This window comes from Chinchilla lanigera, unplaced genomic scaffold (genome assembly GCF_000276665.1).
Source record: "Chinchilla lanigera isolate Chin_1 unplaced genomic scaffold, ChiLan1.0 scaffold00093, whole genome shotgun sequence".
NCBI classification, from domain to species: Eukaryota; Metazoa; Chordata; class Mammalia; order Rodentia; family Chinchillidae; genus Chinchilla; species Chinchilla lanigera.
The window spans coordinates 2,426,194-2,452,162 of record NW_004955494.1 but is presented as its reverse complement, the minus strand read 5'-3'; the positions used below and the strand labels follow the sequence as shown (position 1 = coordinate 2,452,162).

General features: G+C 44.2%; 2 protein-coding genes across 2 annotated transcripts in view; one reads left to right on the top strand and one right to left on the bottom strand.

Moving 5' to 3' along the window:
- Positions 1–7,034: 7,034 nt before the first annotated feature.
- LOC102016611 lies at positions 7,035–9,311 on the bottom strand. Its single transcript, XM_005405408.1, has 3 exons — positions 8,303–9,311; positions 7,901–7,984; positions 7,035–7,342 (listed from the first exon to the last, which is right to left on the bottom strand). The coding sequence occupies exons 1-3, from the start codon at positions 9,225–9,227 to the stop codon at positions 7,074–7,076; spliced, it is 1,278 nt and encodes a 425-aa protein (XP_005405465.1). The 5' UTR covers positions 9,228–9,311; the 3' UTR covers positions 7,035–7,073.
- A 6-nt stretch (positions 9,312–9,317) lies between these two features.
- Tmem178b (transmembrane protein 178B) overlaps positions 9,318–25,969 on the top strand; it is a 360,893-nt gene continuing 344,241 nt past the window's right edge. The window contains exon 1 of the mRNA XM_005405409.2: positions 9,318–9,994. Within this exon, the coding sequence (XP_005405466.1) occupies positions 9,613–9,994 (382 nt within the window). The 5' untranslated portion in view covers positions 9,318–9,612. The remainder of the gene's footprint in view (positions 9,995–25,969) is intronic.

Here is a 25,969-nt window from a genome sequence, read left to right as displayed (position 1 = left end):
GGTTTTCTTAACCTTGAATAAAATTTCCCTTTAAATTTCCCTTTCTTTTTTTTTTTTTTTTTTTCAATTCTTCATCTGAGCTTCCCCAGCAAGAGGCCTCTCCCCTCTATTTCAGTTTTAGAGGACCCCCATATATGACAAAGAGACACTAAAAAGCTGTATTAAAGAACTCACGGTTGCCGCTATGGCTTGGGATCCTGCATCTGAGCTGGCACGGCTTGGCTATGGCCCTGCATATCTGCTCTTTCCTCACTGCTGGGACAAAATACTTAAAGGAGGACAGGTTTATTTCGCCTCATGTTTTCACTCCATGGCTGGCTGCCTACAAGGCAGAAGTGGCATAGTGGAAGAGTCTGGTGGGGGAAAGCTGCTCACATCATGGTGGTGAGGAAGCAGAGAGAGAATGAAGGAAGTAGGGGAGAGAGATACGCTTATGGTTTACGCTGTCAGTGACCCGCTGTTCCATCCAGGCCCGTTCTCCTGATGACACATTCGGCTGTGAACTCATCCGTGGATTAATCCCCATTATTCAGTCTCCTTCCAAAAGACCTGCCTCTGAACGCAGGAGGCTTTGGGAGACATTGCAGATCTAAACCCTAGCAACAGTGCAGGGGACACCCAGGAACACCTCCTGCCCTGGATCCTCAAAATACAAGGCAGTTGCATTGAATGTCATTAAGTCTCATGGGTTGTGTTGCTGGTGATATTGGGGATTGATACTGCTTTGGAGTGAGGATCTGAGAATAGACACCGTTAGATACCAGAGAAGACAAAAGATCGACCTGTCAGTCAGAAGATTTTTGAATAAGGCAGAATCACTTCCCAGCAGTGATGAGCCTCTATTGTCCTTCCTCCTTTTGTGTTCCAATGCATAGTTCTGAAGTTACATATGCGTCAGGGTGATCTTTTGTAACAGTTGCACACAATCGCTGAGGAACATTTTGCAATATTAAGCAATTTATGTTGCTTTTCCCTATGAATGCACTTTCATGCATAACCTGAAATTCGGCTCCAAGTCCAGAAACATGTTAGTACCATGTACAGTAGGTAGTTTGTGTTACTAGAACGGTAGCCTCTACTTGAATAGATAGTTATGAAATTTTCTACAGAAATTAGAAAATTCTTTAGGATATTATTTTGAATCTAACAGATGAAACATTTAAATTCGTGGAATTTAAAACTTTAAAGAAAATGGTTTTTTTAATATGACATCAAAATGCATATGGAATAAAAGTGATACTCCCCACCCATTCCTGAAAAAGAAATAAGAAAATAGCACCAAGTACAATGATGCACACCTTTTGTCCCAGCTACTAGGGATCACTTGAACCCAAGAGTTTAGGGGCAGGTTGGGCAATGTAATAAGACTTACCTCAAAAAAAACCAAAAGGAACGGAAAATGTTTTCATGACCTTAATGAGAAGATTCATAATCTCGAAGTAGTGTCAAAGAAAATATTTTCCAATCATTATAGATCAAGGTATAGTTTTGATTGTAGAGAAATTTGAGCAAGTTAAGCAATATGCTCTGATTTTCTTTGTCCTAGCATTGGAATATTTGGAAGAAAAATTCCAGAAATATTGTATAGATCTAGATATCTCTATAAGAGATGGTAAAAATAATGGTATGTGTGATAATGAATTGTTTGATAAAGTGAAATATAGTATTTTCTGCATAAGCAACTTTTCATTTTTTGTTATAGTGTTTGAACATATCATATAAAATTCCAAACATAAGTATCATTTAAGAATTTTACTGATACTTTTAATGTAAGTCTTACTGCTTCAGTAGAGTGAAGTTTCTCCAAATGGGAATCAATTTAAAAAGCTATTACAAACTATAATGAATCAAAAACAGTTGTCTAAAACATTTCACATTGCCATCAGTGGAATGGAAGTTATGTGAAATATGTTGATTGTAGCAATTGAATTAGTGATTTATGTGAAATAAAAGTCAGGAAAAATAAGTCTTAGGTGATATGTGTAAGTTAGGAATGATGAACATTATTATTACTTTTTGAGCATTGCTGGTCCATCAACATATAAATGAGAATAATTAATTTGGTTGGTATTTTATTTTGTCAACTTTTATTTATCAAAATATATAACTATATATTTCACATTTTTGTTGTCATAAAGGTATTTGTAAGGTGGAAGGTTGGAACACATCTTTATTTAACAATCTATCGTTTGACTTACACCTTTTGAAGATTTAAACATGTGTTATGTGGGCCTTCGTTTATATTCTTATCCTAGGTCTTTGGTGGTACCTAGGATTGAACCTAGGGCCTTCACACTGAGCTTACATCCCCAGCCCATTTTGTATTTTGAAATAACGTCTTGCTAAGTGGCTAAGTTATTCAGGCTAGCCTCGAATTTGTAATCCTCCTGCCTCAGCCTCACAGAATGCTGGGATTACAAACCTGTGCCATCAGGCCTGGCTTGCCCTGGCTCTTCAAATATCAGGGGTAAGGCTGACTTTAACCCATGGTGAGAGGGACTTCCTGCTATTAACTTTCTGCTATCAACTTCCTGTTGTCTGCTTGGCTTTTCAGTTCTTGGCCTTTTGATTTTTGGCTTTTTGGTTCTTCCATTATCCTTTCCTTTTGCACATATAAACAGATCCATGTATTTTTTTAATATCCCCTTTGTTCTGTGGTATGGGTTGAGTAGTGCCCTCTCCAAAGTTGAAACCCTAATTCCCAGTACTTCCAAATGTACTTTTATTTAGAAATAACTAACATATATGTAATTAGTGAAGCTGAGGTCATTTTGAATCAGGGTAGGGTGGACCCAACCCAATACAACTTCGGTTGGTGTTTTATTTTGTCTGCTTTTGTTCATCTGGGTCTTTATGAGAAGAAGGGAATTTAGGGACAAACACGCATGGAAGAAAGAGAATATGAAGACTCATGAGAAAAGACAGTCATGTGACCACAGAGACAGAGACTGGAGTGAAGGATCTCTAAGCCAGTGAGTGTTTAGCAAACTCTGGAGGCAAAGAAGCTTTCTCCCTTACAAGTTTTAGAGGTGGCATGGTCAGGCCAACACTTTGATTTTAGACTCCTATTTTTTAGAACTGTGAGTCAATAAATTTCTGATATTTTAAGACATGTAGTTTGTGATACTTTGTCACTGAAGCCTAAGGACATGACTATCGGCAGCACGTTAAAGATAGTCTTTGCAAGGGACTGGGGATTTAGCTCAGCAGCACAGTGCCTGCCTGGCAAGCACAAGGTCGTGAGTTCAATTCCCGGTACTGGAAAAAAAAAAGATAGTCTTTGCAGGCTGGGGATGGTGGTGCATAATCCCAGTATAATCCCAGTACTCAGGAGGATGGATGTAAGTTCAAGGCTAGCCTGCATATGTGGTGAGTTCAAGCCCAGCCTGAACTACAGTGAGTTTGTTTGTTTCAAACAAAGCAAAGCACAAACAAACAAAGCAAAACCAAAGATACTGTTTGCAACTACATGTGGTAGCGCATGCCTGTCATCCTAGCACTCTGGGAGGCTAAGGCGGGAAGATGGCAAGTTTGGGCCCAACCTGGGCAACTTAGTGACTTAGCAAGATCAAAATCAAAATTAAAATAAATAAAAAATAGAAAAGAGTAAAGGATGTAGCTCAGAACAAAGGCCCTAGGCTCACATCCCAGTACTGGAAGAAAGTACCCTGGGCCTTTGTGCAAATATTTTTACAGGCTAAATACCTAGAAGCACATGTGCTGGGTCTTAAGAAATGTGTCCTTTTCATTCTAGCAGCTACTCCAGATTAGCTTCGTCCTTCTAGCTAGGCTGCCCCTCCCAGAAGTGCACAACAGCAGGTCTCCCTGTATCCCAGCCAGCACTCGACCTGTTAACAGACACTTACATTTCCCCCCGTCTGGTGGGTAAAATCAGGTCAGTATTTTAAAAAAATGTATTCTCCAGATGACTTGTAAGGTTGAGTTTTTTAATATGCTGATATTCCATTTGAATTTCTCCTGCAAGTTGTGTCTTTATAACTGCCCATTCTTTTGTTGTGCTATTTATTTTATTCTTACTAATTTGAAATATTTCTTTATGCAGGAGATGATCTTATTCACTTTAAAGTATTCCTAGTTTCAGAAGAGCTTTTAAGTATCAAGCATATTTGTTGGATTTCATTGCTTGCTTTTTCAGCATCAAGTGAGATGATCAAATGATATTTATTTGACCTATTGATATGAGACACCTGTAATTGTAAGAACTTTAAAAAGCAAAGCAGTAAAATATTGATGGGCAATTGGAATGATGCCAATGAGACTTTTCTGAACATGTTTGGAGGGCTGCTTTTTTTTAGTCTTTTTTGAGATAGGGTCTTGCTATGTGGTTCAGGCTGACCTTGAGCTCACATTGTAGCCCAGGCTGGTCTTGAACTCGTGACCATCCTCCTGCCTTAGGCTCTCGAGTGCTGGGATCACAGGCGTGTGCCACCACGCCCGGCTTAGAGGGCTGCTTTAGCAAACAGGCTGGAGTCAGGGTAGGGTCTGGTAGTGGCACCATGGGTTGGCGCTTTGTACTTTGGGTAAGATGGAACTACTGCAGCATTTTGATAAAAGCTAGCTGTAGAACTTAAGAAGATTAATAAAGTGGTGGGGGTATAGGAAGAAGAAAATAAAAGCAAGGAGAGGACCTTGATGTCTAGGATTATAATAATAAAGACAGCCTTTCTCTATGCTAACCCTAAGGAAGTAGAAAAGAAGAAAGGAGGATGAACAGACCAGTATGATTCTCCAGTGAGCCGAGACTTAGAAAGAAGGTCTTGTAAGTGAGGACAGGCGCCTGTGAAAGCATAAATACTAGCATGTCACAGGCTTGGGGAGCTGCGTCGGCAGGGTTAAAGTTCAAAATCACTGTTGGCTTACACAAAATATCCAGACTGCGAAGCAAATTACAATAACAGAAATAAGGCAATGCAGAGACTACTCTCTGTAGGGAAACGATGTAATATTCATAGATGACAAAGCAGAAGCATACTCCATCAACTTTATTTCGCTTTCCATTGACAAAGCCAAGGAAAAGATTTTCAGACCGAGGTGGAGTGTGGGATAGAACAATATGGTAGCTGACGACAGTGCCGAAGGAGAGAAGAAGCTGTTAAGAGCATCTCTCTGCTGTAGGTGCTCTGTGATCCAGGGAGTGGAGGGAACTTTCGGGGATCTCTCAGTTTCTGCGGGGGACCTCAGGGAGAGCTTGTAGGACACTGCTTTAAAACACGGAGTGGGTATGTGTGAGAAGATGGAATTCCTAATTTCAGACACATGTTGATTTCATGAACTGCAAATCAGTGATCTTAATGCTACTTTGGGGCAAGGTCCCAAGACAGCATAAGAAGAAGGTGGGTTGTGAGCTCCCAGCAAAGGAAGTGACGGTCATTAGAACACTACATAGGTCAGGTAAAATCATGACTGGCCAACTTTCTTACAGGCCCACATGACTGTTAAATGTAGGGGGTGTTCCCTAAAAGTAGCACCAACAATCAGAAGATGTCAGAAATCAGCAAAGAGCTAGCTTAAAGAAGGGTTGAACAAAGGATATCTGGCATGGAGGAAAGAAGGGTTTGTGATGGCTGATGTCAATGAGAGAAGGATGGTCGTAGGGAAGACAAATCAGATCCCATCTGTGGGTCTCCACGGAAGTTACAGTGATCTAGAAGACTCACTGGAAGGAAGAGCTGTGTAATCACCTACTGTGTCCAACAGTGGCGCGGGCTGCTTTCGGTGAGAGCGAATTCCACATCCCTTCAAGTGCAAGCTGATGCCAGTCATTCTCTTCTGGAGAAATGGTCTATGCACCATGCGGATGCTCTATGCAAATGTTCAAGTGCATTACCGTGTGGCTGGCTCTGAAGTCCCTTCTGATTTTGAGATTTTGTGACCTTAGGACAATGTTGGTGTGAATGGGAAGGAAGAGCTTAGAGATATAGGATGGTGATGCTGTACCTGCAGGATGGAAAGAACTGGGAGAAGATGGAAGAAATGAAAGATAGTCATGACTTCCCATAAACCTAGAGGAAGACTCGGCTGCTTTCTGAGCCCAGAGGACCAGCACTATCCCCCAATAGTAGAGAGCTGCACTTCAAAGGAAGCCTCAAATCAGTATCTTTCACAGGATTTGGGGAATTTCAAGGACACAAATTTCAAAATGGAATGTTCATAACGTTCAGAGAGGAGGAGGGCCATGTCTCACATAGGTCCTTTTTCCATGCTGGCCTGAGACACGGACACCGTGGGGAGGGCACATACACTGCTGGGAGCAGGCTTAGGACACAGCCCAGGGAACGAAGTTCAAGAGCGAGAGAGGAGTGGAGTGATGGAGTGGGAGGAAAGGTAAGGATAAAGGAGCAGGTGCACTATTGGGAATGGGCCCTGCTTGGGCTGCCAAAGCCCAGGAGCTGGTTCTAAGGAGAGGAGAGAGCTAGGGACCAGGAGACTGCAGTGCTGGCGGTGCCCTTGCGGGCTGCATCTCACCACTCGGCTTCTTTCTTGTTACCACATGCAGGTGCCCTAGGAGCCTAAAAGTGCTCTGGGCCTTAAGGAAAAAAAAAATAGTTCCTGAAATTTAAAGGTGTGCATGGATTAGAAGAGTTTGCGCCCGCTTCCCTGTTTTCAAGGGCGGGAGAGGGAGGGACAATTGGTAAGAGGAGGGTAGGCAGGAAGGTGAGAAGTGAAGTGAGAAGTGAGACTGGCCGAAGCTCGGCTCCGCTGAGACAGCCTAGGAAGCCCGGAGTGGGGATCTGGCCCAGGGCACGTGTCTGCGGCCCTGGACCGGCCGGGCACCCGAGCGCCGAGCGGGCACTGCTGTGCCTTCCTCAGTCCATCCCCAGGCGGAATCCAGGGGCGGAAAGCGAGGCGCGCCCCTCCCCCACTAGATGGCACTGAAACGCCTTGTTCGAATTTTCAAAATGCAGGCAGGAGAGAGAGAGAGAGAGAGAGAGAGAGAGAGAGAGAGAGCATGAAATAAGGTAGTTAGGGAGTGTGAGCAGAGAGAGAGAGAGAGAGAGAGAGAGAGAGAGAGAGAGAGAGAGAAAGACAAAAAGAACATGGTGGAGGTGCGCTCAGGGACCCCGTGGTGCAGCGCCCGGTGCCTGGCACTGTCTCCAGGGCAGCTCTTCATGGGGCAGTGCGAAACCCCGACTCGGGAGAGACGGTGACAAAGCAGGGTGACCATTTGAGTGAGCGTCCCAGTATTGCAGCCGGGAGGGAGGCTCCCGCCTTTGCGGGGCGGCCTCTTGTGAGCGAGGCAAGTGGGGGGGGGGCACGCAGCTGGCTCGCCCGAGGCCCATTCGCGCCAGGTCTGAGGTCCTGCAGAGCCGAAATCCGCCACCTGCGTAGAATGACAGATCTGTATGGAGGACGCCTTTGACCCTACCGCCCCTCCCCAAAGTGCAAGCCCTCAACATTTCAAAACATCTAACCCTCCTTAATCCCCCATTAAAATTCTCTACTTGCGGTTACGAAAGGATGGGCCCTGTTTCTTTTTTCTTTTCCTTCTGTGGAGGGAGGGAAGGTGCAGGTGGGCGGGGGTCGACGTTGGCATGGACTGGGGCCTGTCGTGAACCCCGCGGTCGCTCCCTGAGCAGCCCCTGGAGGAAAAGCTTGTAGCAAGCAGGGCAGTACCTGTGGCTGTGTGTGTGTGTAGATCAAGTGTACCCCAAGACACCAGCACCCGAAACCGGGGGTCGCTCAGCTCCTATAAGAGCCCGCTCTGCAATTAGCAGTCTTTTCTTTAAAGCACTGTGGTGGATTGGAGGGAGTTTTTCACAGCTCCAAAGAAACAGATGTAGGCACCATGCCTTAATGTATAAGAATACATGTAAACATGCTACATGCCACATATATGTATATGTGCATAAATATCGATGTGGCTGGGCACATATCTTACCTAGACACCATTGACTTGCCTGGTCAGAGAATAAGGCTGAGACATTTCGTGCCCGGGAAATGGTGCGGTTTATCTTTAAGAAGGCTAGAAAAATAAGCGATGAGGCTCACGTTGCACGGATGACATCACTAGCTTTTGGCCGCGCGCTCCGTGTTCTCGTCGGTGGGTTTTAGCCAAGGCTGCAGCGCCGGGCGCCCGAGCGAGCAAGCGAGCGCGGCAGCGGCTTCTCCTGCGCCTGCACCCGGGCGAGGCGACTTTTCCGGCTCCCGGGGTGCAGCCTGGGCTCCCGCCCCTCCCAGGCACCCGCGAACCAGCGAGGCCTGGGAGCCGCCGCGCCTAGAGGAGGAGGCTGGGAGGCGAAGCCGAACCACCCAGCTCCCTCCCCCACCCTCGCCCATTCACCTCGGCGATCGTCGCGTGCCGGGAGCCAGATCGCCCGACTCCGAGGCCCGGACCCGATTCGCTGAGCGCTGTTGCCCAGGGAGCCGGCGTCTCGGCACCCGGGCGGGCAGCGAAGAAAATGGTGCAATCGCAGAGCGACTGACCCTGGCTGGGCAGAGCAGACCGGGCGCGAGAGTGCCGGGCTCAGGTGGCAGGAGAAGGGGGCGGGTCGTTGGAGCAGCAGGGACCCGGGTTTTCCTCCCTGCCCGCAGCGTTTTCTTTGCACCTGGACTGCACGCTCCCGGGCTGTAGGGAGCCACATGGAGTGAGGCGGAAGCGGGTCTGGAGGTGGCCGGGTGGACTCTCCGGGAAGAAGGCGCCCGAGAGCGCAGCGTGACGCCCGGGGGACCAGCCGCAGGGCCAGCAGCGCTGGGCGACCGCGTGCCCTGTCCATGGTGTTGAAGGCGCCCCGCGCCGCGCGCCCTGCCTGGTGCGCCCTCCTCTGCACAGCCCGCCCCTCGCGCCCGTCTGCGGTCGCCCGTTCTCCGCCAACCCCGGGCCAGCTCTCGTCCCGTAGCGCCGCCCGGGTGTCCGCGCCGTCCGCCTGAATGGCGAGGTCGGAGGCCGGCAGCCGGCGAGCTCGCAGGGAACGGTGGGCAGAGACCGCGCGTCCGCGGGAAGCCCGCCGCTGAGAGTCCCGCGTGGGCCGGCGAGGACCTGCCGGGGACCCGAGGACGGAGATCTCCAGAAGGACCGGACCCGGGAAGGAAGAGCGCTTCTGCGGGCACATCTCGGGTCTCCGCTTGCACACCGGAAAGGGGAGGGACCCTAGAGGTAGATCCAGGCTGGACTCGGGGCGGCCGGCCCTGGCACCCGGCGGTCTCCTTCGTCTGCGGGCCGTGTCGCGGGTGTAGACGAGCGGCTGCCCGTGATCGCACCGCCCCATCCCCTAAATCCCCGGCCTCTTCGCTGCACAAAGAATCCGCAGCGGGCTCCACCGCAGCGGAGGGCGCTCGGGCTTCGGTTTCCGGAGCCGGGCTGCGTGCGAGGCCGCGGGTTCGGAGCAGTCGCCCCCTGCGGGGCGGGGAGGGGGCGGGAAGCCGCCGCGTGGAGTCCGCCGCCGCCAGCGGCTACGCCCGCCTCAGAGGATGCCCCGGGGTCCGATCAGAACTTTTTAGGCCGCCCGCCGCCACCTCCGCAGTCCCCAGGCCGAGTCCCCCGCTGTCGCTGTCCCCATCCCCAGCTCGGCGCCGCCGCTTGGTCCCCGACAGGCGCGCGGAGGAAGGCGAGGCCGCGGCGGGTCATGCCCAAGGTGTAGGCGAGGCGGAGGCATGGCTGCCGGAAGGTTGCTGCTCTACACGGGCCTCTCGCTAGCGCTCTGCGCCCTCGGCATGCTGGCCGTGGCCATCTGCTCCGACCACTGGTACGAAACGGACGCCAGGAAGCACAGGGACAGGTGCAAGGCCTTCAACACCCGCCGGGTGGACCCCGGCTTCATTTACAACAACAACAACAACTTGCCGCTCCGGGCCAGCCGCTCGCGCCTGGACCGCTGGGAGGGCAAACTCCTCCGGGCCCGGAATCGCCGGCAGCTCTTCGCCCTCAGCCCGGCCGATGAGTGCAGCCGGCAGTACAACTCCACCAACATGGGCCTCTGGAGGAAATGCCACCGGCATGGCTTCGACCCCGAGATCGCCGCCCTCATTCGGAAAGGTAAGCGAGGAGCGAGGCGTGGCGCTGCAGAGAGCCGTGTGTCTCTGGTAGGCCCCGCAGCCCCTCGCCTCCCCTCCCCCTGGCTGTCCCCAATCCCGGCTTCAGGCGGTGCAGTTTTCCTGGCTGAGCCTGCCCACACTGGTAATGGAGTGTGCCGGGGGCCGTACGCTCTGCCGGCCTCTGGCCTTGCTCTTGTCTGTGTAGGTTCGCCTGGCATCTCCTGGTCCAGCGCTCTTATCCAGGATAACGTCTCATTAGCCTCAGAGAAGGAAGGAAATTTACAGTATAAGGTTATGTGCTGAAGAGGAAGCCCTCTAAGAGTGACGTGTAGGGGTGACAGGTTCCGAATTTTAATTTTGTTTTAGACATTGAGCTGATCCTACTGAGGGAAATAGGGGGCACATCTCACAGAGAAGGCCTTGCTCCTAGCGAAACATCTGCTGAGTGCTGTGCTATCCCAGGCGTGCAGAAGGCATTGCTCATATAAACACTGGCACATCACAGCCCCTGCCCCGAGCAGCTCCAAGCCTGTTGGGCAGTAACATAACATCACAGTTCTTTATTTCTCCTTTGAAAAAGTGGTCACAAATGGGACAGGTGTGCAGTGAATGTTTGCAGGATCTAATAAGCACAATGAAAGTAACACTAAAGAGGGCATTTCAGAGACAAAAATGACAGGTTTTTAGACGATTTATATGAAAAACACTAAAAGTATACCAAAACAGAAAAAAGCTACATTTACTAAACATAAAAGTGTATTTGATACTTTAGCATGATGGCACACTGAGCAGAATCTTAAATTCTGCTTATTTGATGCAATTGGTAAATCTTACACGATTTATATGTCGGCAACTGTCCTGTCCCATCAACGAGCCAAAACGTTGTTTGGATGTGATGCGTGTTCATATTGCTTGGAAAAAAGGGATATGTTCTCTTTCATGGTGGCTGCACCCCGGGATGATGTTCAGATGTTATGGGTCTCACCTTCTCTCATTCTCTTCAACTATTAAGTGGTGAAGCCAAGTGACAATGATGTTGTTATTTGCAAAATGCTTTGAGGCCGAGACATAAAGCAGTTCTTATTGTCTCTTATTATACTGCTGTGAGGTTTGCTGATGTTTTCGAATAATACTTGTGAGAACTGATGCACTTTGATTTATAAAAGTGTTGGACTGATCAGAAAGAAAATTAACTTGAAAAAATGTCACTGGTTTAAGAATGACAAGCAGTGTGTATGGTCGAGGAGGCTAGTTTGCATTTAGGTGGTAGGTAGGTCCAGGGAGAGAATCCATCTTGGTGTTTGTTTTGTAGCTTCTTTAGGATGACTAGGGATTTCAGCTGAATTAGTTATGGGTGTGTTTATGCCACAAACATCCCATCTGCTTTATGACAAGGCTCTTCTTAGGGTGAGGTGACCCGTTTGGAGCTCTATAACTTTATAAAGATGTGCAGGATATTGAGGGGGAGTTCAGAAGAGAGCAACTTAGGGTTACATTGAGAGGTAGGAGTACAAGAGGACGCAGAGGTATTTTTTGACGAGGGGTGACTTTATCACAGTTTGTAGCCATCATTTTCTGCTTTCTTTAATGTGGAGATGGCAGGAAGTTAGCTGAAAAGTCGGGGAGAATTCATGCTAGTAATGGCTGGGAAATCCTGGCAGGATTTTCTGAAGGACATTCTTGAATTTCTTTCCTCGACCACCTTCTAGAACAAGACAGGCATCCTGTCTGGGATTGGTTGACCCCACTCCGAGAAAGGGGTATGGAATTCGTGGCTTCTGGTGGCTCTGATTCTGTTACTCTGCTTGGCAATCTGACTAGAAAGGTTGACTTGGTGTGTGCACCAGAGGGATTGGTTACCATAGTGACATGTTCTTCCGGCAAGGCTGGAAACAGTGACAGGGAAAGGGATAGGGGAAGAATGTACAACATTTTGACTTTGCATCGACTGATTTTTAATTGCAGCAACAGAAAATGGACACACACAGCAGGGGGATTGAATACACCGATACCTCGCGTTGGCAGGGCATTGTATTTCATTTGAACTAATGGAAATGCTGTTCCCCGTCACCCCAAATACAGCAATCACTGTCAGCTGCAAGCACCCGCTTACCATGGCTGTTTCTGTCCGTTTGACATTCTTGTTAGGTATTATTGAGATAGATGGCGTGCCAGCCGTCCAAATCTTGAGACTTAAGGTCACTATCTCCATTTTTAACCTCAAATCATAATCTTCAACAACCAGATCTCCCTTTCCCAAGCAGCAATATACACATTTTGGAAATAAGCGTGTCTTATATTAACAGAATTCTCAGGCAGTTCCAATAATATATAGAACATAATTTCTGGATTTAATTAGTGTTCTTCCAAGCAGATTTTTTGTGGAAGTTAAAAAAAGAAATTGATATTTCTGTACTTAAATTTAGGATGTCATATGGAAAGATATTTATCTTACGTTATTCATAGGCCTCAAACATATTTTAGACCTTTGTCTTTTTTAAACATCACCTTCTATTAAAATTCTGGGAAGCCAAGATTGGTGGTGCATGCCTGTAATCCCAGCACTCTGAGGGGCCGAGGCAGGAAGATAGTGAGTTTGAGCCCAGCTTGGGCAATTTAGTGACTTTGCAAGACCCTATCTCAAAATGCAAATAAAAAATAATAAAAATGAAGTGGGGATGTATCCCAGTGCAAAGACCCTGGGTTCAAACTGCAGCACTAAAGAATGATGAAAGAAAGAAAAAAGAAAAGAAAGAAAGAGAGAGAGAAAGAAGGAAAGAAAGAAAGAAAGATAGGAGGAAGATATATTTTGGGCAAGAAGCAAGGAAAAGGAAAAAGATCTTTTAAAATCTATTAATGTTATGGAAAAATGAGAGATTTATCTAAATGATCATACAGCCCTAAGAAACTCATTCATTTGTCAAATCAATGTTCATTACATTAGAAAGTACTGTTTGTGCATTTAAAAATAAAACCATCAAGGTAATAAGAAAAGTTGAATCTATATCTGATTTGAAGATTAAGTCCTTTGGATTCATGTTCTTTCTCAAATCCTTCTTATTTAATACCCTGATGCCATGGCTGCACTCACAAGTATTTCTGGTCAGTGTGTATTTCTTTGTTTGCATGATTGAACTGTAAGTTCCTGAAGGGCAGGAAAGACAAACACTTATAAAATTCACTCACCAGACATTTGATACTTTAGAAGTACAAAAATTAAGTTTAAAAAAATGTGTCCCTCAAGAGCTAATTCTAATTATAGGAATATGTGTGTTGAATCCAGATAAAAAGATTAGTTGGAAAATTGTAATTTAAAAAAAAATGAATGAGTGTGGTGATCAGGTCAGGTTAGTATTGCAACAGATGTTAAATACTAGAAAGGAAGACAGGAAGGATGGAAGGAAGGAAAGAAGTTTTCTTGAGCAAAAGCTTTTTCAAGGAATAAGGGGCATACACAATTCTTTTTTGGGTAACATATGTGTCTCAGCTACTTTTCTCTCATTGCTGAGACCGAATACCGATGCCAAAAATTAAAGAAGGAAAGGTTTCTTTAGCTCACAGTTTGTGGAGGTTTCAGTCCATACTCAGCTGGCTCCAAGGCAGAGTGGCACATGGCAGAGGACAACAGTTCATGGCAGTGGTTGACCACAAAAGCAACAAGAGCAAAAAGGGAGGAGCAAACACGGAGCAAGCCTCTTTCTCTCCCTTATATTGTGTGCAAGCTACCCACCCCAGGGTGGCCGTAGCACTCACATGCATAATCCCAGCACTGGATCATGAATCAATCAAAAGCTCTAGAAGCCTGCCCCATGACTGCATGAGGCTTTGGGGGGGGACATCCAGACACAAACCATAACAATATGTCACTGAAGAGATCCACATCACCCAGAGTCATTATTTTTCATGTTAGATAAGATTTTATTTTTTTCTTGGAGGTAGGATTGGGTAGGGGGTGCATCAAGGAGAGGTTACTCCAAATTCCCATGTGACTATGTCCATGAAGAGTCTTCAATCAGGTCCTCTTATCTTCTTGCATCTCAGCCTCATCCCTGTCTCCCTGAAAAGTCACTGTGGGCCTGGGGACAGATTACTGGCAAGATCAGTTACTAAAATCCAAGACTTCTAGGTCCTTAGGAAGAGTAGCTCTAGGTAAGATTTTGCTCCAGGGAACATTTATATTCTTTGTTGTATTAATAAGCTTTGAGATAAAGAGACCCTTAACTAATAGTCTTAATAATTTTTTATTACTTGAAAATTTACCTTCTAATTGACGTTGGCCCAAAGAATCTCCATAATCTTAGGGTGGTTGTCAATACTCTGCAAACTATTTCAACATTCTGCATGTTTCAAAATCAGTAATGTGAACTGCATATGTATTATGTGATGGATGGGCATACATCAATAGGATGAAGGAACAGGGAAGACTTAGCTGTCTCAATTCTTGTAGAATTAATGTCAAGAGACTGAATTCCAACTACAAGATCATGAGGGTAGTGCCGGAAACAGGCCAAAGGTAGACTGTCCCAGGCCTGGGGTGCAATTAGGGAGTTAGGTGAGTTGTCTGGTGGAAGTAAAATCTGAGCAAGATTTTGAAGAGGTTTAGAGGTGAGTGGGAGAGAAGTTATTTCAGTAAAAAGAACCAGAATGGATTTCTGGGGTGAGAGAGAAGAGCTGTAGAGTGGCTAAGGACCAAAACAAAGAATGGTTCACTAAATCCCCTATAGTTGTGCTGATGGAATAGTCTAACCACTAGTCATATGTGGCTGCTTAAACTGAAAATATCCAAAATTAAATAAAATCCAGAAATTAATTTTGTTAGCTGTATTAGCCACATTACAGATGGTTAATAGGAACATGTGGCTATTTATTGGTTGTTGGGTTGGACAGTGCAGATTACAGCGATTGTTCCCATGGTCAGAGAAAGGTCTTTTGGACAGCACTGCAGAAAGTGTACTGCCTCTAAAGAGAACAAGCACATGCTTTGTTTCAGAGGAGGATAATTACGTGGTAATTTGGGTTTAAATTTAAGTACATTATTACAGCCAGTTGTTCTTTAAGAAGAATTTCTTCTTGAATGTTTTGGGCATAGGTTTTAGTTCATGCTGAATTTGTATTTGATTAATTTTCCATTGACTCGCAGAATTCTCCCATAGTTGAGTGGGTGAGGAAGAGATTAACAATAACAGCCAAGCATGATGCCAGATACTCTTCTTAAAGTTTTACACACATTCATTAACTTATTGTCCACAAGTGGGACATTCTTCATATTATTTTTGTTTCGCATCCTATAGTAGAGAGAACTGAGGCACACAAGTATCAGATAACTTGTCAGATCTTTACCACTGGTAAGTGAAGTTTGTCAGGATTTGAATTTTGGCTGCAGCTCTGGAACCATCCCATCTCAGCTGTCTGATGGAATCTATGGGGCAGGGCTGGGGTAAAGAAGAGATTGTTACGTTGATTCTCCAATTGGAAAACAAAGGAAGTAATACTTTTAGAATCTGAATGCTAAATGAAGGTAATTAAAATAGCTCATGTATCTTATTCTGAGACCCACTCTGAGAAGCTATGATATGTTTTGTCGTGCAAGTTTTGGACATTTACTGTGCTCAGTGTAGTAGATGAAGTGTTTTAGACACAAATGACATAGTCTTACCCTTCAATAAACATTTACTCAATAAATATTTATCGAGGGCCTGTGGGCTGCACGTCAAGAGAAGCTGACATTCTGGGCAGGTGGTAAGAGACACATACACAAAAATCTATGTAATAAAAGTATTATTGCATAGCCTAATCAATGTATGGTACAGCATAAGGTAGTGAGTGTCATGTAGTGAGTTTGCATTTAGAAGCACACAGGGGGAGAACCAAGTAAGGCAGGAAGAATAGTTCCATTAGATTTTGTTTTATAAAGAGGCTTTGGGTGCTGTGAGAAAACGAGGGGTAAAGCTTACCGAGACTGAAGAAGTTTCACACATTCCTGGAAAAAACAGCTACTTAATTACAACAGATATGGGCTGCTGCACATAGTAGATTGAGAAAAACTATTTACTGATTGGATAAAACTCTTAAACCTACAGAGACTCACAGAAAAACCCATGCAAACAGTGATGGTCTTCTACACATGGCACACATTTTTATACATAAATGTTCAATTTGTGCTCATATATAATAAGTAAATACACTCATAGTCATACTCCTCTTTGTAAACATCCCAGAGCAGAAGTACTTGGGGAGATCTGCAAATCAGGAAAAGGAGCAGGTGCATGGTTGAGACCAGGAGAGGCATTTGGACACCTGAGATGTGCGGAGCTCTTTGTAGGTGCTGGGGACAGAGAGAAGAAAGAGGGACGCTTAATTCTTGTCCTGAAAGAGCTTAACCCTTGCTCAGCTCCCCAAGTTGGTTGTCATGTGCTAGCAGAGGAGGCTCTTCCCCAAGCATCACATCGGCATCAACTGGTCCAGTAATCCACTGGTCAGGCAATGCTAGGCTGAGCTGTTTTCATTGAGTCAACAAAGCCAACAGCCCTACTTCTGTTCCAGAAGGTTGGTTTATTTATTCTTTTACAGTAGGGTCGGTAAGGATCAATTAGGGGATCGATTCTGTATATTCCACTTTGGATTGCCAGTTAAAAATATTTTCCCCTTCTCTGCTATTAGTAGGTAATTCTAGGACTTTAGGCAGAGCGCTCAACGTGGTCTGGTCAGCTTGCTGTTTCCCTTACAGACAGACAGATAGATGTACCACATCCATGTCAGGTGTCAGACATTAGAGTCATAAATGTTTATTTAGATGTAGATACTTTTGTAACTTGCTGTCTCACACTACACACACACACAGAGAAGAAGTATATGATTCAGTGGATGAACAGAGGGAAAGTTATTCTAATGTCTTCAGTGGATGGCTTCTGTTTCTGAGAGAAAATATTCATTTTGGTACTGGGGATCAAGCTCAGGGATATTCAACCACTTAGCTACATCACCAGACCTTTTTATTTCCTATTTTGAGAAATAGGATTTCACTATCTTGCTCAGGCTGACCTTGAATTCACAATCCTCCTGCCTCAGCCTCCTGAGTAGCTTGAACTACAGGCATGCACCACAGGACCCAGCTGATAGCGTATACATTTTCAAAAGGGATTTTATTTCTTCATTTGAAACAGTAAGTTTGATTCTAGGAACCCCGAGCCCTTTCACATTCTACCATGAGATGTGAAAGTTAAGTTTAGGTACTAGAGGTACATGATTGAGAGAGGATAAAAAGAAGGGAATAGAGGAGTGGAGAAAGGAAAGAAGAGAGCAAGACAACAAGATGGAGAGACAGAAAGGAAGACATTTCTAAAGGGATCATCTCCAGGTGCTGATTTGTAATAGGGAGAGGTGGAAGCCCAGAGGCTAATTTCTCGCCGTTGTACAATCATGTAATAAAAGTGAACTTTTTTCTTTCTAGTGACTTGAGTTACCATTTTGCAGACTGGGGCTAAAAATTTTAAACCTAGCAGAAAAAGGTGATGGATGCACAACAATGTGATGTGCTCAATGCCACTGAACTGTACACTGAAAAATGATTAAAATGAAATATTTTATGTTATGTGTTTCCCCTGTGTTAATCAGCTTTTTTTTTTTTTTTTTGTTGTTGTTGTTTTTTTCCGGTACTGGGAATCGAACTCATGATCTTGTGCTTGCCAGGCAGGTGCTGTGCCACTGAGCTAAATCCCCAGCCCCTAATCAGTTTTTTGTTACTGCAATAAAATATCACAAGTAATAACATCATAGAAGAAGGGTTTATTGAGGCTCACAGCTTTGGAGGTTTCAGTCCATGGTTAGCTGGCTCTCTTGTTTTCATGGTGGGTAGCAGATCATGCTGGGAGCATGGGGCAGAGGAAATTGCTCATGCTGTAGAGGCCAAGAGGCAAAGAAGAGAAAAACAAAAGGGGCTGGACCCCCAGTCTCTCCTTTGAGTCCACATTCCTATGACCTAACATTCTTCCACCAGGCCCTGCCTCCTAAAGGTTCCACTGTCTTCCAATAGCACCGGGAGCTGAGAACCAACCTTTTAACAAATGGAGACATTCAAGATGCAAACTGTGGCATCCCCAAATTTAAATAAATAACAAAAGAAACTTAAACAGCTGATAGAGAAAGGAATTTGATTCTGCTAGATGTATAGAATACTTCATAGCCAGGGCTCTTCATTCATTCAGCACATTTATCAAGCACCTACTGTGTGCCAGACAGTAGGCTGAGTATGCTTGGAGTACAGAGGTTAATTAAACAGACAAGACTAGGACTTATAGTTAAACATTTTTGAGCATCAGATTTTTTTTCTGAACTTTTTTTTTTTTTGGTGGTGATGTGGATTGGACCCAGGGCTTCAGGCATACTAGGCAAGCACTCTACCACTGAACTGTACTTCCAGCTTTAAATGAACCTTTTAAAGAACAATGATGGGCTGGGGATTTAGCTCAGCGGCACAGCACCTGCCTGGCAAGTGCAAGGTTGTGAGTTCAATTCCCGGTACCAGAAAAAACAAAACAAAACAAAAAGAACACTGATATATAAAACATGTAGAAGTAATGAGTAAATTCCTTAAATCATTTAAAAATCACTGAATGATGAAGAACATTGCAGTGTGCTTATTCTGTAAATGTCTCCTGAGCAGCTAGTATGCCAGGCATGTTACCTGGGGTGGAGGATCTGGCGTCGAATCCGTAATTCCTGTCCTTGAAGAATAAAGGAGAAGCTATGAGAGTAAACTGACAAATACCAGCCCCCTGTTGTTCTATAAGAGATTTTTGTTCTGGGGTCCCGGGTGACTGTGTGCCATTTCAGAGCAGTCAGGACAGATTTTGCAGAAAAGCAGATGTGGGATCCCAAGCTAATCTTAGAAAGGTACTTGTGGACCGATGGGGTGGCATCTTAGTGTTACTTAAAAATTATTAAAGAATTTTGGTCTAGCCTATCTTTCACCCTTCCCTCTTGTTTCCCAGATTCTCTGACTTCTCCTAAGAGGCATCCATTGCTATCAGATCTTTATAAATCACACCAGAAGCATTCTATTCACACTAGCTAAAAACAACCGCGTACATATGTGCCAGGCAGTGAGCAGGTGATTTAAGCATGAGACATGTTTATCATTTGTAAATTCATATGCACAGAGATGGTGTTTAAGGGACTCTTCCAGGAGCCACTAGGAATCATCCACAGGTGATGCTTAACCTGAGTACACGCTGCTGTTGGCATTCAAAAAAGTTTGACAGATTTGCTGCTTTTACGGGAGACTGCAGTATCTAAATTATTTCCATTGATTTTTTTCGGCGTCAAAGTATTTTGCCAAGAAAAGGCAATTTACTTTATATTAGGTCATCTTCCTACATTTATATCATTTCCTGCTTTTTCAAATGACCTGCTCTTTCATATTCAGGACCTCACTCTGTTGGACACTTTATTTGATCTGGAGTATCTCTCATTCAGTTTTGCCCTGAGTTCCTCTTCATCTTGATAATAATGATTCTACTTAGGCAGCCTGACTCGGATTCCCCAAGGCGGTGGAGTATTTCACGGACCTGGATGCGCAGGGCTGTTTTTACCATAAAGAAACTCTGTGCTCATGTCAGCTGTAGGATTGGAGGGCAGCTGGAGCCTGTGCCGTGGGATGAGGACACACCGACCTTGTACCCTGGCAAACCTGTCTCAGGCTGTGTCCTCATGGAGTGTGTGAAACACACCCAAGCATGTCCCTGGTAGCACTATTGGTGATAGCAAAATAAACGGATAGGCAAAAAGGAAAAATGTAAGTGTCCCTTAATAAAAAAAACCAAATAATGAGATATGATATATTAATACAATGGAAACTGAAATACATGGAATATACCTACATATTTCCAATAGGATAAACATAGTTGAGTGAAATGAGTAGTGTGCAGAATGAAATGCAGAGGAGGATGACATTTATACGACGTTCCAAACCAGTAAAACAACATTGGACGTGTTTACGGAAATACATTTGCATTGTATGTGTACATATGCATGGGACTAATAAACACGGAGTGAAGGATGGTGTTTACCTTTCTCAAGAGAGGGAAAGAAGAAGTATAGTTGGGAAGGATTCCAGGAGGCTTTGTAAGCATATGTGGTATTTTATTTCCTAAAAAACACACCAAAAGGATTTGAAGCAAACATGGCACATGCGTGCACACACACTCAGGCTGTGTGGAAGGTCATCTTCATCCTGCCAGAACCACTAACATCTTTTTTTTTTTTTTTTTGGTTTTTCTCCGGTACCGGGAACTGAACTCACGACCTTGCACTTGCCAGGCAGGCGCTTTGCCACTGAGCTAAATTCCCAGCCCCAACACTAACATCTTATTGGACTCTACCATTCAGGGCACGGCATGCAGCATCTTTAGGGACAGTTCTTAGGAAGCATCATCTTGGGCAGCCTGTGTCTGCCTGTGATAACAAGTCAGTAGTGGGGAGGCGTGTAAGAAAGAGGGAAATCAGGTAACCAATAACGAACAGTTTTCATTGAAAGTAGCAGATAACAAAGGGGTTAGAAAGCATAAGTTGTATTCCCTTCCAGTGAGGTATAAGGAGAAGGGTTTTAATATGATTAATTGCAGAGAAAGAAATGAATGTACAAGTCACTCCCCCCTTGTTGGTTTTTCTGCTGCTTGGGGAGAAAAAGCAACAATTTGAAGGGCTAGAAAGTTAAACTAAAGCCATCCCTTCAATTACCTTGATCAGACACTGAACTCTAAATAGAGAGGGAACTGAGACAAAGTGTAACTAGCTACTGAGTGTGAGAACAAACCAGAGACAGCACAGACTTTTTAGAGGGCATCTTAATGCCACGGGGAAAAATTTAGTATGATCTGGTAAAGAAAAAAGGTTAAGAACTGATTTAAAAAGAGTCAGAATTTTACTTTCCTTCTCCGGAAGTTTTTATGTCACTTTCTGAAACTGCTTAGAGACTGTTAGCACAACTTTCATTTTATTATTGATGAACAAAGTATATATAGATTATGTATTCTCAAAGTTATGAGGGTGGCTTCAGACATGAGCCCCTATGTCAATGTGTTCCTGCCTGCTCTACTTACTCAAATGATAGCTGGACTAGAAAAAGCCTATCTGAATTTTAGCAAGGCTTCCATTTTCACCTGGTAATGCTTTAAAAATCCAAAGCTAGGCCTGACCTTACCAAAGAATCATGAAAGTCCCACGGGGTTTCAGGAGCATTCCAGCAGGAGACTTCTGTGCTTATATTTTGGTAACCGCGGGGCAGGAAGAGGTATCTAGAGGCAGCCTGGACAGGCCTGCCCTGGAATGGGGAAGATAAGCTGCTGGACCCATCATGCCCTCTAGGGGCTTAGGCTCCTTGCACTTGCTTGGGTGATGACCTTCCACTTCTATTTTTATTCTTAATGCCTCTCCTTTCTCAGCTTGTGTGGCTGCTCTCCGGGATTCCACATCTCTCTTTCCACTCTTCACCTTCTCCTGGATCGATCTCATCCATGCTAGGGCCATTTTTTTTCCATGATTACAGCTGGTTGCACTGGGCATCTCCAGCTCAGAATTCCCATGAAAACATGTTACCAACTAGATATCTTCACTTGGCTCATCCATGGGTCCCAAAAGAACCTATTACATCTTTTGTCCTCAGACTCACCCCTCCTCCTTTTTCTACCATCTCCAGGAACATCACTGCCTCTCTACTTGTGCAGACCACAAACTTGAGAGTCATCCTAAAACTGTGCTTTGCTCCTTCTCTCCTCAGCCCAACAGTGTGGTCTCAAACTCACAGTGATTCTCCTGCCTCAGCCTCCCAAGTGCTGGGATTACAGGCATGTGCCACCACACCCAGCCCGAAGCAGTTTTATATCTTTCATTATGATGCTCACTTTACCTGAAAACTCCACTCCAAGTCTCCCTGGCCAATGTCTGCTAACCCTTTACAGTCAACCTAAGTCCCCTCTTCCTGTCTTGCTTATGTCTTCTTATCCCCACCCCAAGGTAGAATTGCTTTTTTTTTTTTCTGGAAGCTTCTAGGACACACCAGATGTGCTTCCTTCCCATCAGTGATATTTTGTTATATTCATTTGCTTACCCAGATGTTTCCTTCCTCTTTGAGACTACTTTTGAATTATTTGTTATTCATCTTTTTGTTTATAGTGTTTTACATAATGCATAGATGTAATTCATGGGCCATGATAGGCATTTAATAAATATTTGTTGGGTGAATGAAAGTTTATTTCAGTTAATGCAGCAGAACTGGAAATCTCATTTGAAAAAGATTCATAACTTTGCTGGACTAGAGGGACTACTATTAAATAGACTCTTACTGTGAATTGTTTTGTAATACATGTGATAAACTTCAACTTGTTTCATTTAGAAAAGTTTGGAGTTTCTTAAAGCACTCATATGTCTGATTTTAAAGAGGAGCATTTGATAGCCTGAACCTTCACTCTATCCTGGATTAGATGTCATTTTGAACCTGCCCATTTTCTCTGCTTCCCTTATCTTTCCCAGTGGGTCTGGATGGGAATCCAGAGCATCACTGGACAGAACAAAGTTTATCTCCATTTCTGTTCTTCCTGTAGATCTAAGCATTTCCAGACTAACTCTGAGGTTCCTCCTGGCATAGTGGACCATTCCCCCAAGATCCATTTTTATGTTTCTCAATACTTATCATCAGCAATGTCTTCAGGTTGTCGGAGTAAAACCCCCCTCTTGACTGTTTATTTAGGGAAGCCTTCTTCTGTCTCTTCTGATAGTGATTTTGATCAGATAATGGTGGTCAGAAAACACAAAATAGTGCTTCCCTCTGGTTCGTACTTTAGTTTACTCTTCATGGCTTTCAAAAAGAGTGCATCAGTGATGTTGGGAGAATGTGACAGGTATCTGCCTCCCATCCTCTGGTTCAGCTTATCCAATATATATATTTTTTGGTACCAGGAATCAAACTCAGGACCTTGCGCTTGCCGGGCAGGGATCACCATGACCCTGCCAGCACTCTCAGATTGCCTTCTCTATTTTTGAATCCCATGTTGTGTCAGTGCTTCCCACTTTGAGTGATTTTTCTTAAATGCAACTCTCATCATGTTACTACTTTGCTTAAAACCCTTCAGGGGCTCTCCACAGTTTACCAGTCAGAACAAGGTCCGTAGTCCTCAGCATGGCCCCACTGTGATTAGCGAACACGTTGTTCGCAGAAAGCATTCATGTTCTACAGTTGGATTCAGAGACAGAACAATGTCATGGCCAGCCATCATATATCTGCTCATGAAGACCACCAAGATCCAGTTTAACAATGGATATGAGAGATGTTCACTCCTCAGGGTCTCACAGAGAAGTGGATTCTTTCTGGAAATGACAGTGATGGTGTTTCAGGCAGAGTCATCTCATTGTCTGGATTTTAAAGACTGTTCCTTCAGCCCTAAGATCTGCTAAGAACATAGCCCATTGCCATCTCATTTGGATAAGCACAGTAATATTTTCTTTTAGCCAGTAAATATGGATGCAGGTGCATTGCTTGGCTTCCTAGACTAAGTTGAATAAATGGTTCATATCAAGGAAACATTTCCTATGACCTTCATAACTCCTGGATGCTTCTGTTAAGTTTAACTTAACTTCCAGTTAAGTTTCTGCTGGATTAAGTCGAAAAACAATTTCTAACACTTTCTGTCCAAATTGTATAAAGTGCAACAGGTCAGAATTAAGATTTTTGTATTGTCTAGAAACCAACGTGTGGGTGTTTCAATTAAACTTGTGTTATGAAGGATTTGCTTTAATTGTAAAAATTAATTATAAAATGATTGATGGGAGACATAATAATGTAAGTCTCATAAAATAGTAGGTAACCCTCACCTGGAAAGTTGCTTTTTGGTGTATATGTTTATTTAAAAACCTATAGGAATCCAGCAACTCACTTCAAACTAAAGGTGGCATTTCATCTTTCTGGGTCAGCAGAGTGTTGACATTTCAAAGGAGGACATTTATGCTCCTGTGCCAGCAGTGTGCCTGTATCAGCTTTTATTACACGTATCCATAGTGGTGGTGGCTGGCTGGCCGCTTGTAGATCAATAAGCTGCTAAAAAGGGAGATGCATCAGAGACCATAATGGCTTCTGCACAGAAGACAGATGGTCTCCAGGTAGTAGAGTGCATTTAGGAATAACAACCGTGATATCCCTTTGTTGAGATCATTATTATTTAGAAGAAAGATGGAGACTCTCTCAAGGTGATAAGTCCTGTAACAGAGACCTTAACATGTGAAGCAGACATTCTAGGACGTCTTATTTCTATAGTTACAGCTGAAATCAAAGCAAATTCAGTTTGTTTTAATGGAATAATTCCCAGAGAAAGATGGGATTAGATCCTTTGACTTCAAACATTACCTGATTATAGTTATTCTTGGTTTTCCTATTTTAAAAAAATTCTTGTAATTTAACACTGGCTTGGGTGGGCTTGGATCCAGTATCAGTGAGGAACTGGAAATAGTAAAAGAGCTTATAACAAAGTGACATAGATAGTGTTTGAGGAGATAGAAACTTAACAGAGATAGCACAGGGATCCTTGACTAAGGTTCTTGACTTGGAGGTTGGGGACACATAGAGTTTACTTGTGCTGAGTGACCAGTCATTCCTATTGGTACTTTTACCTAGGTGAGGCCTGAGGTACGTATGGTATAAGAAAGGATGGTGGCTTTCCCAGTGGAGTAGTGATTTCTACCATGTGCTTCTCTTCATGATATGTGGGTAAATTACATAGATTATATATTCATCTATTCAACAAATATTTGAGGATCACTTTACATGGTAGGATTTATACCAGAGGCTTAAGGTAAAGTAGAACACCCAATGGGCAAAACCCTCTGTCTACATAGGGCTTATATTCCAGTGAGAGAAAACAGACAATAAGAAGATAAATCAGTAAAATATATAATACCTTAGATATAGATTAGTGTTAAGGAGGAAAAGCAAAGCAAAGCAAAGGAGTAGAAAGTGTGAGATAGTAGGTTGAAATTGTAGATGCAGTGACCAGGGAAGACCTACAGTGGTACCTTGGTTCATAAACAATTTCCATGATTCTGGTGACAAACTGAATGGGATGAGAACCGAATCAAATTCAGTGGTTACGTTCAATGTTGACCTTATGGGGTCCAATTCAGTTTGTGACCAGAATCATGGAAAGAATTGAGTTCATTATCCAGGGTACCACTGTAACTGGGAAGATGACTTTTCAGTAAAAATCTGAAGGATGAGAAGAACTAGCTATGGGGCTAGCAGGGGGAAAAGATTCGAGGCAGAGGAAGTAACAAGGGGAGTGGCCCTGATGTGAGAGAATACCCGGTATATTGGAAAAATTACAAGCATGGCAGAGTGGATGGCTGCAGTAGAATACGATGCAGAATTATGGAGGGTTTGGAGATCAGAGAAGGACTAAAAATGGAGCCATTGCAGGATTTTGAGAAGATTGGATTCTGGATGCTTTTGGATGGAGAGCTGTCAGGATCAGATACAGGGTAGGTGAGGAGAAGAAAAATCAGAGCTAATAGCAAGGTTCTCAACGCAAGGATCTGGTGGGGCAGAGCTGTCATAGCTATATGAAGGATAGACTGGAAGAGGACCTTGCTTTGAGGATTCACTACTTTGGACACGATACTTTGGGAGACCTTTTAGATGCACCAGTAGAGATGCCAAGAATCCATTGGTTACATAGGTCTGGATTTCAGGGGCTTCAGGGGAGAAGTCTCACTGGGGAAGTACTTTGAGGAGTCATCAGTTATGGTATTTCAAGTCATGAGACTGGATGAGATTGCAGTGACAAATAGAAACACCGAAACGGCACCCAGGATTTGGAGGCAGATTTATTTACATCAACGGGCACTGGTTGGGATCATTCCCAGAATATCAGGGCCTGATCTCTGGTGGTCTAGGAATTTTATAGGATGCACAAGCAAGAGGCACAAAGGAGGT

Coding starts and splice junctions, on each gene's coding strand:
- LOC102016611 (XM_005405408.1), bottom strand. CDS start 9,227: ATGGGGCGGTGCGATCACGGGCAGCCGCTCGTCTACACCCGCGACACG. Junction 7,985..8,302: donor GGCACGCGACGATCGCCGAG/GTGAATGGGCGA, acceptor TTATTTTTCTAG/CCTTCTTAAAGATAAACCGC. Junction 7,343..7,900: donor GGCAAGTCAATGGTGTCTAG/GTAAGATATGTG, acceptor CATTCTACGCAG/GTGGCGGATTTCGGCTCTGC.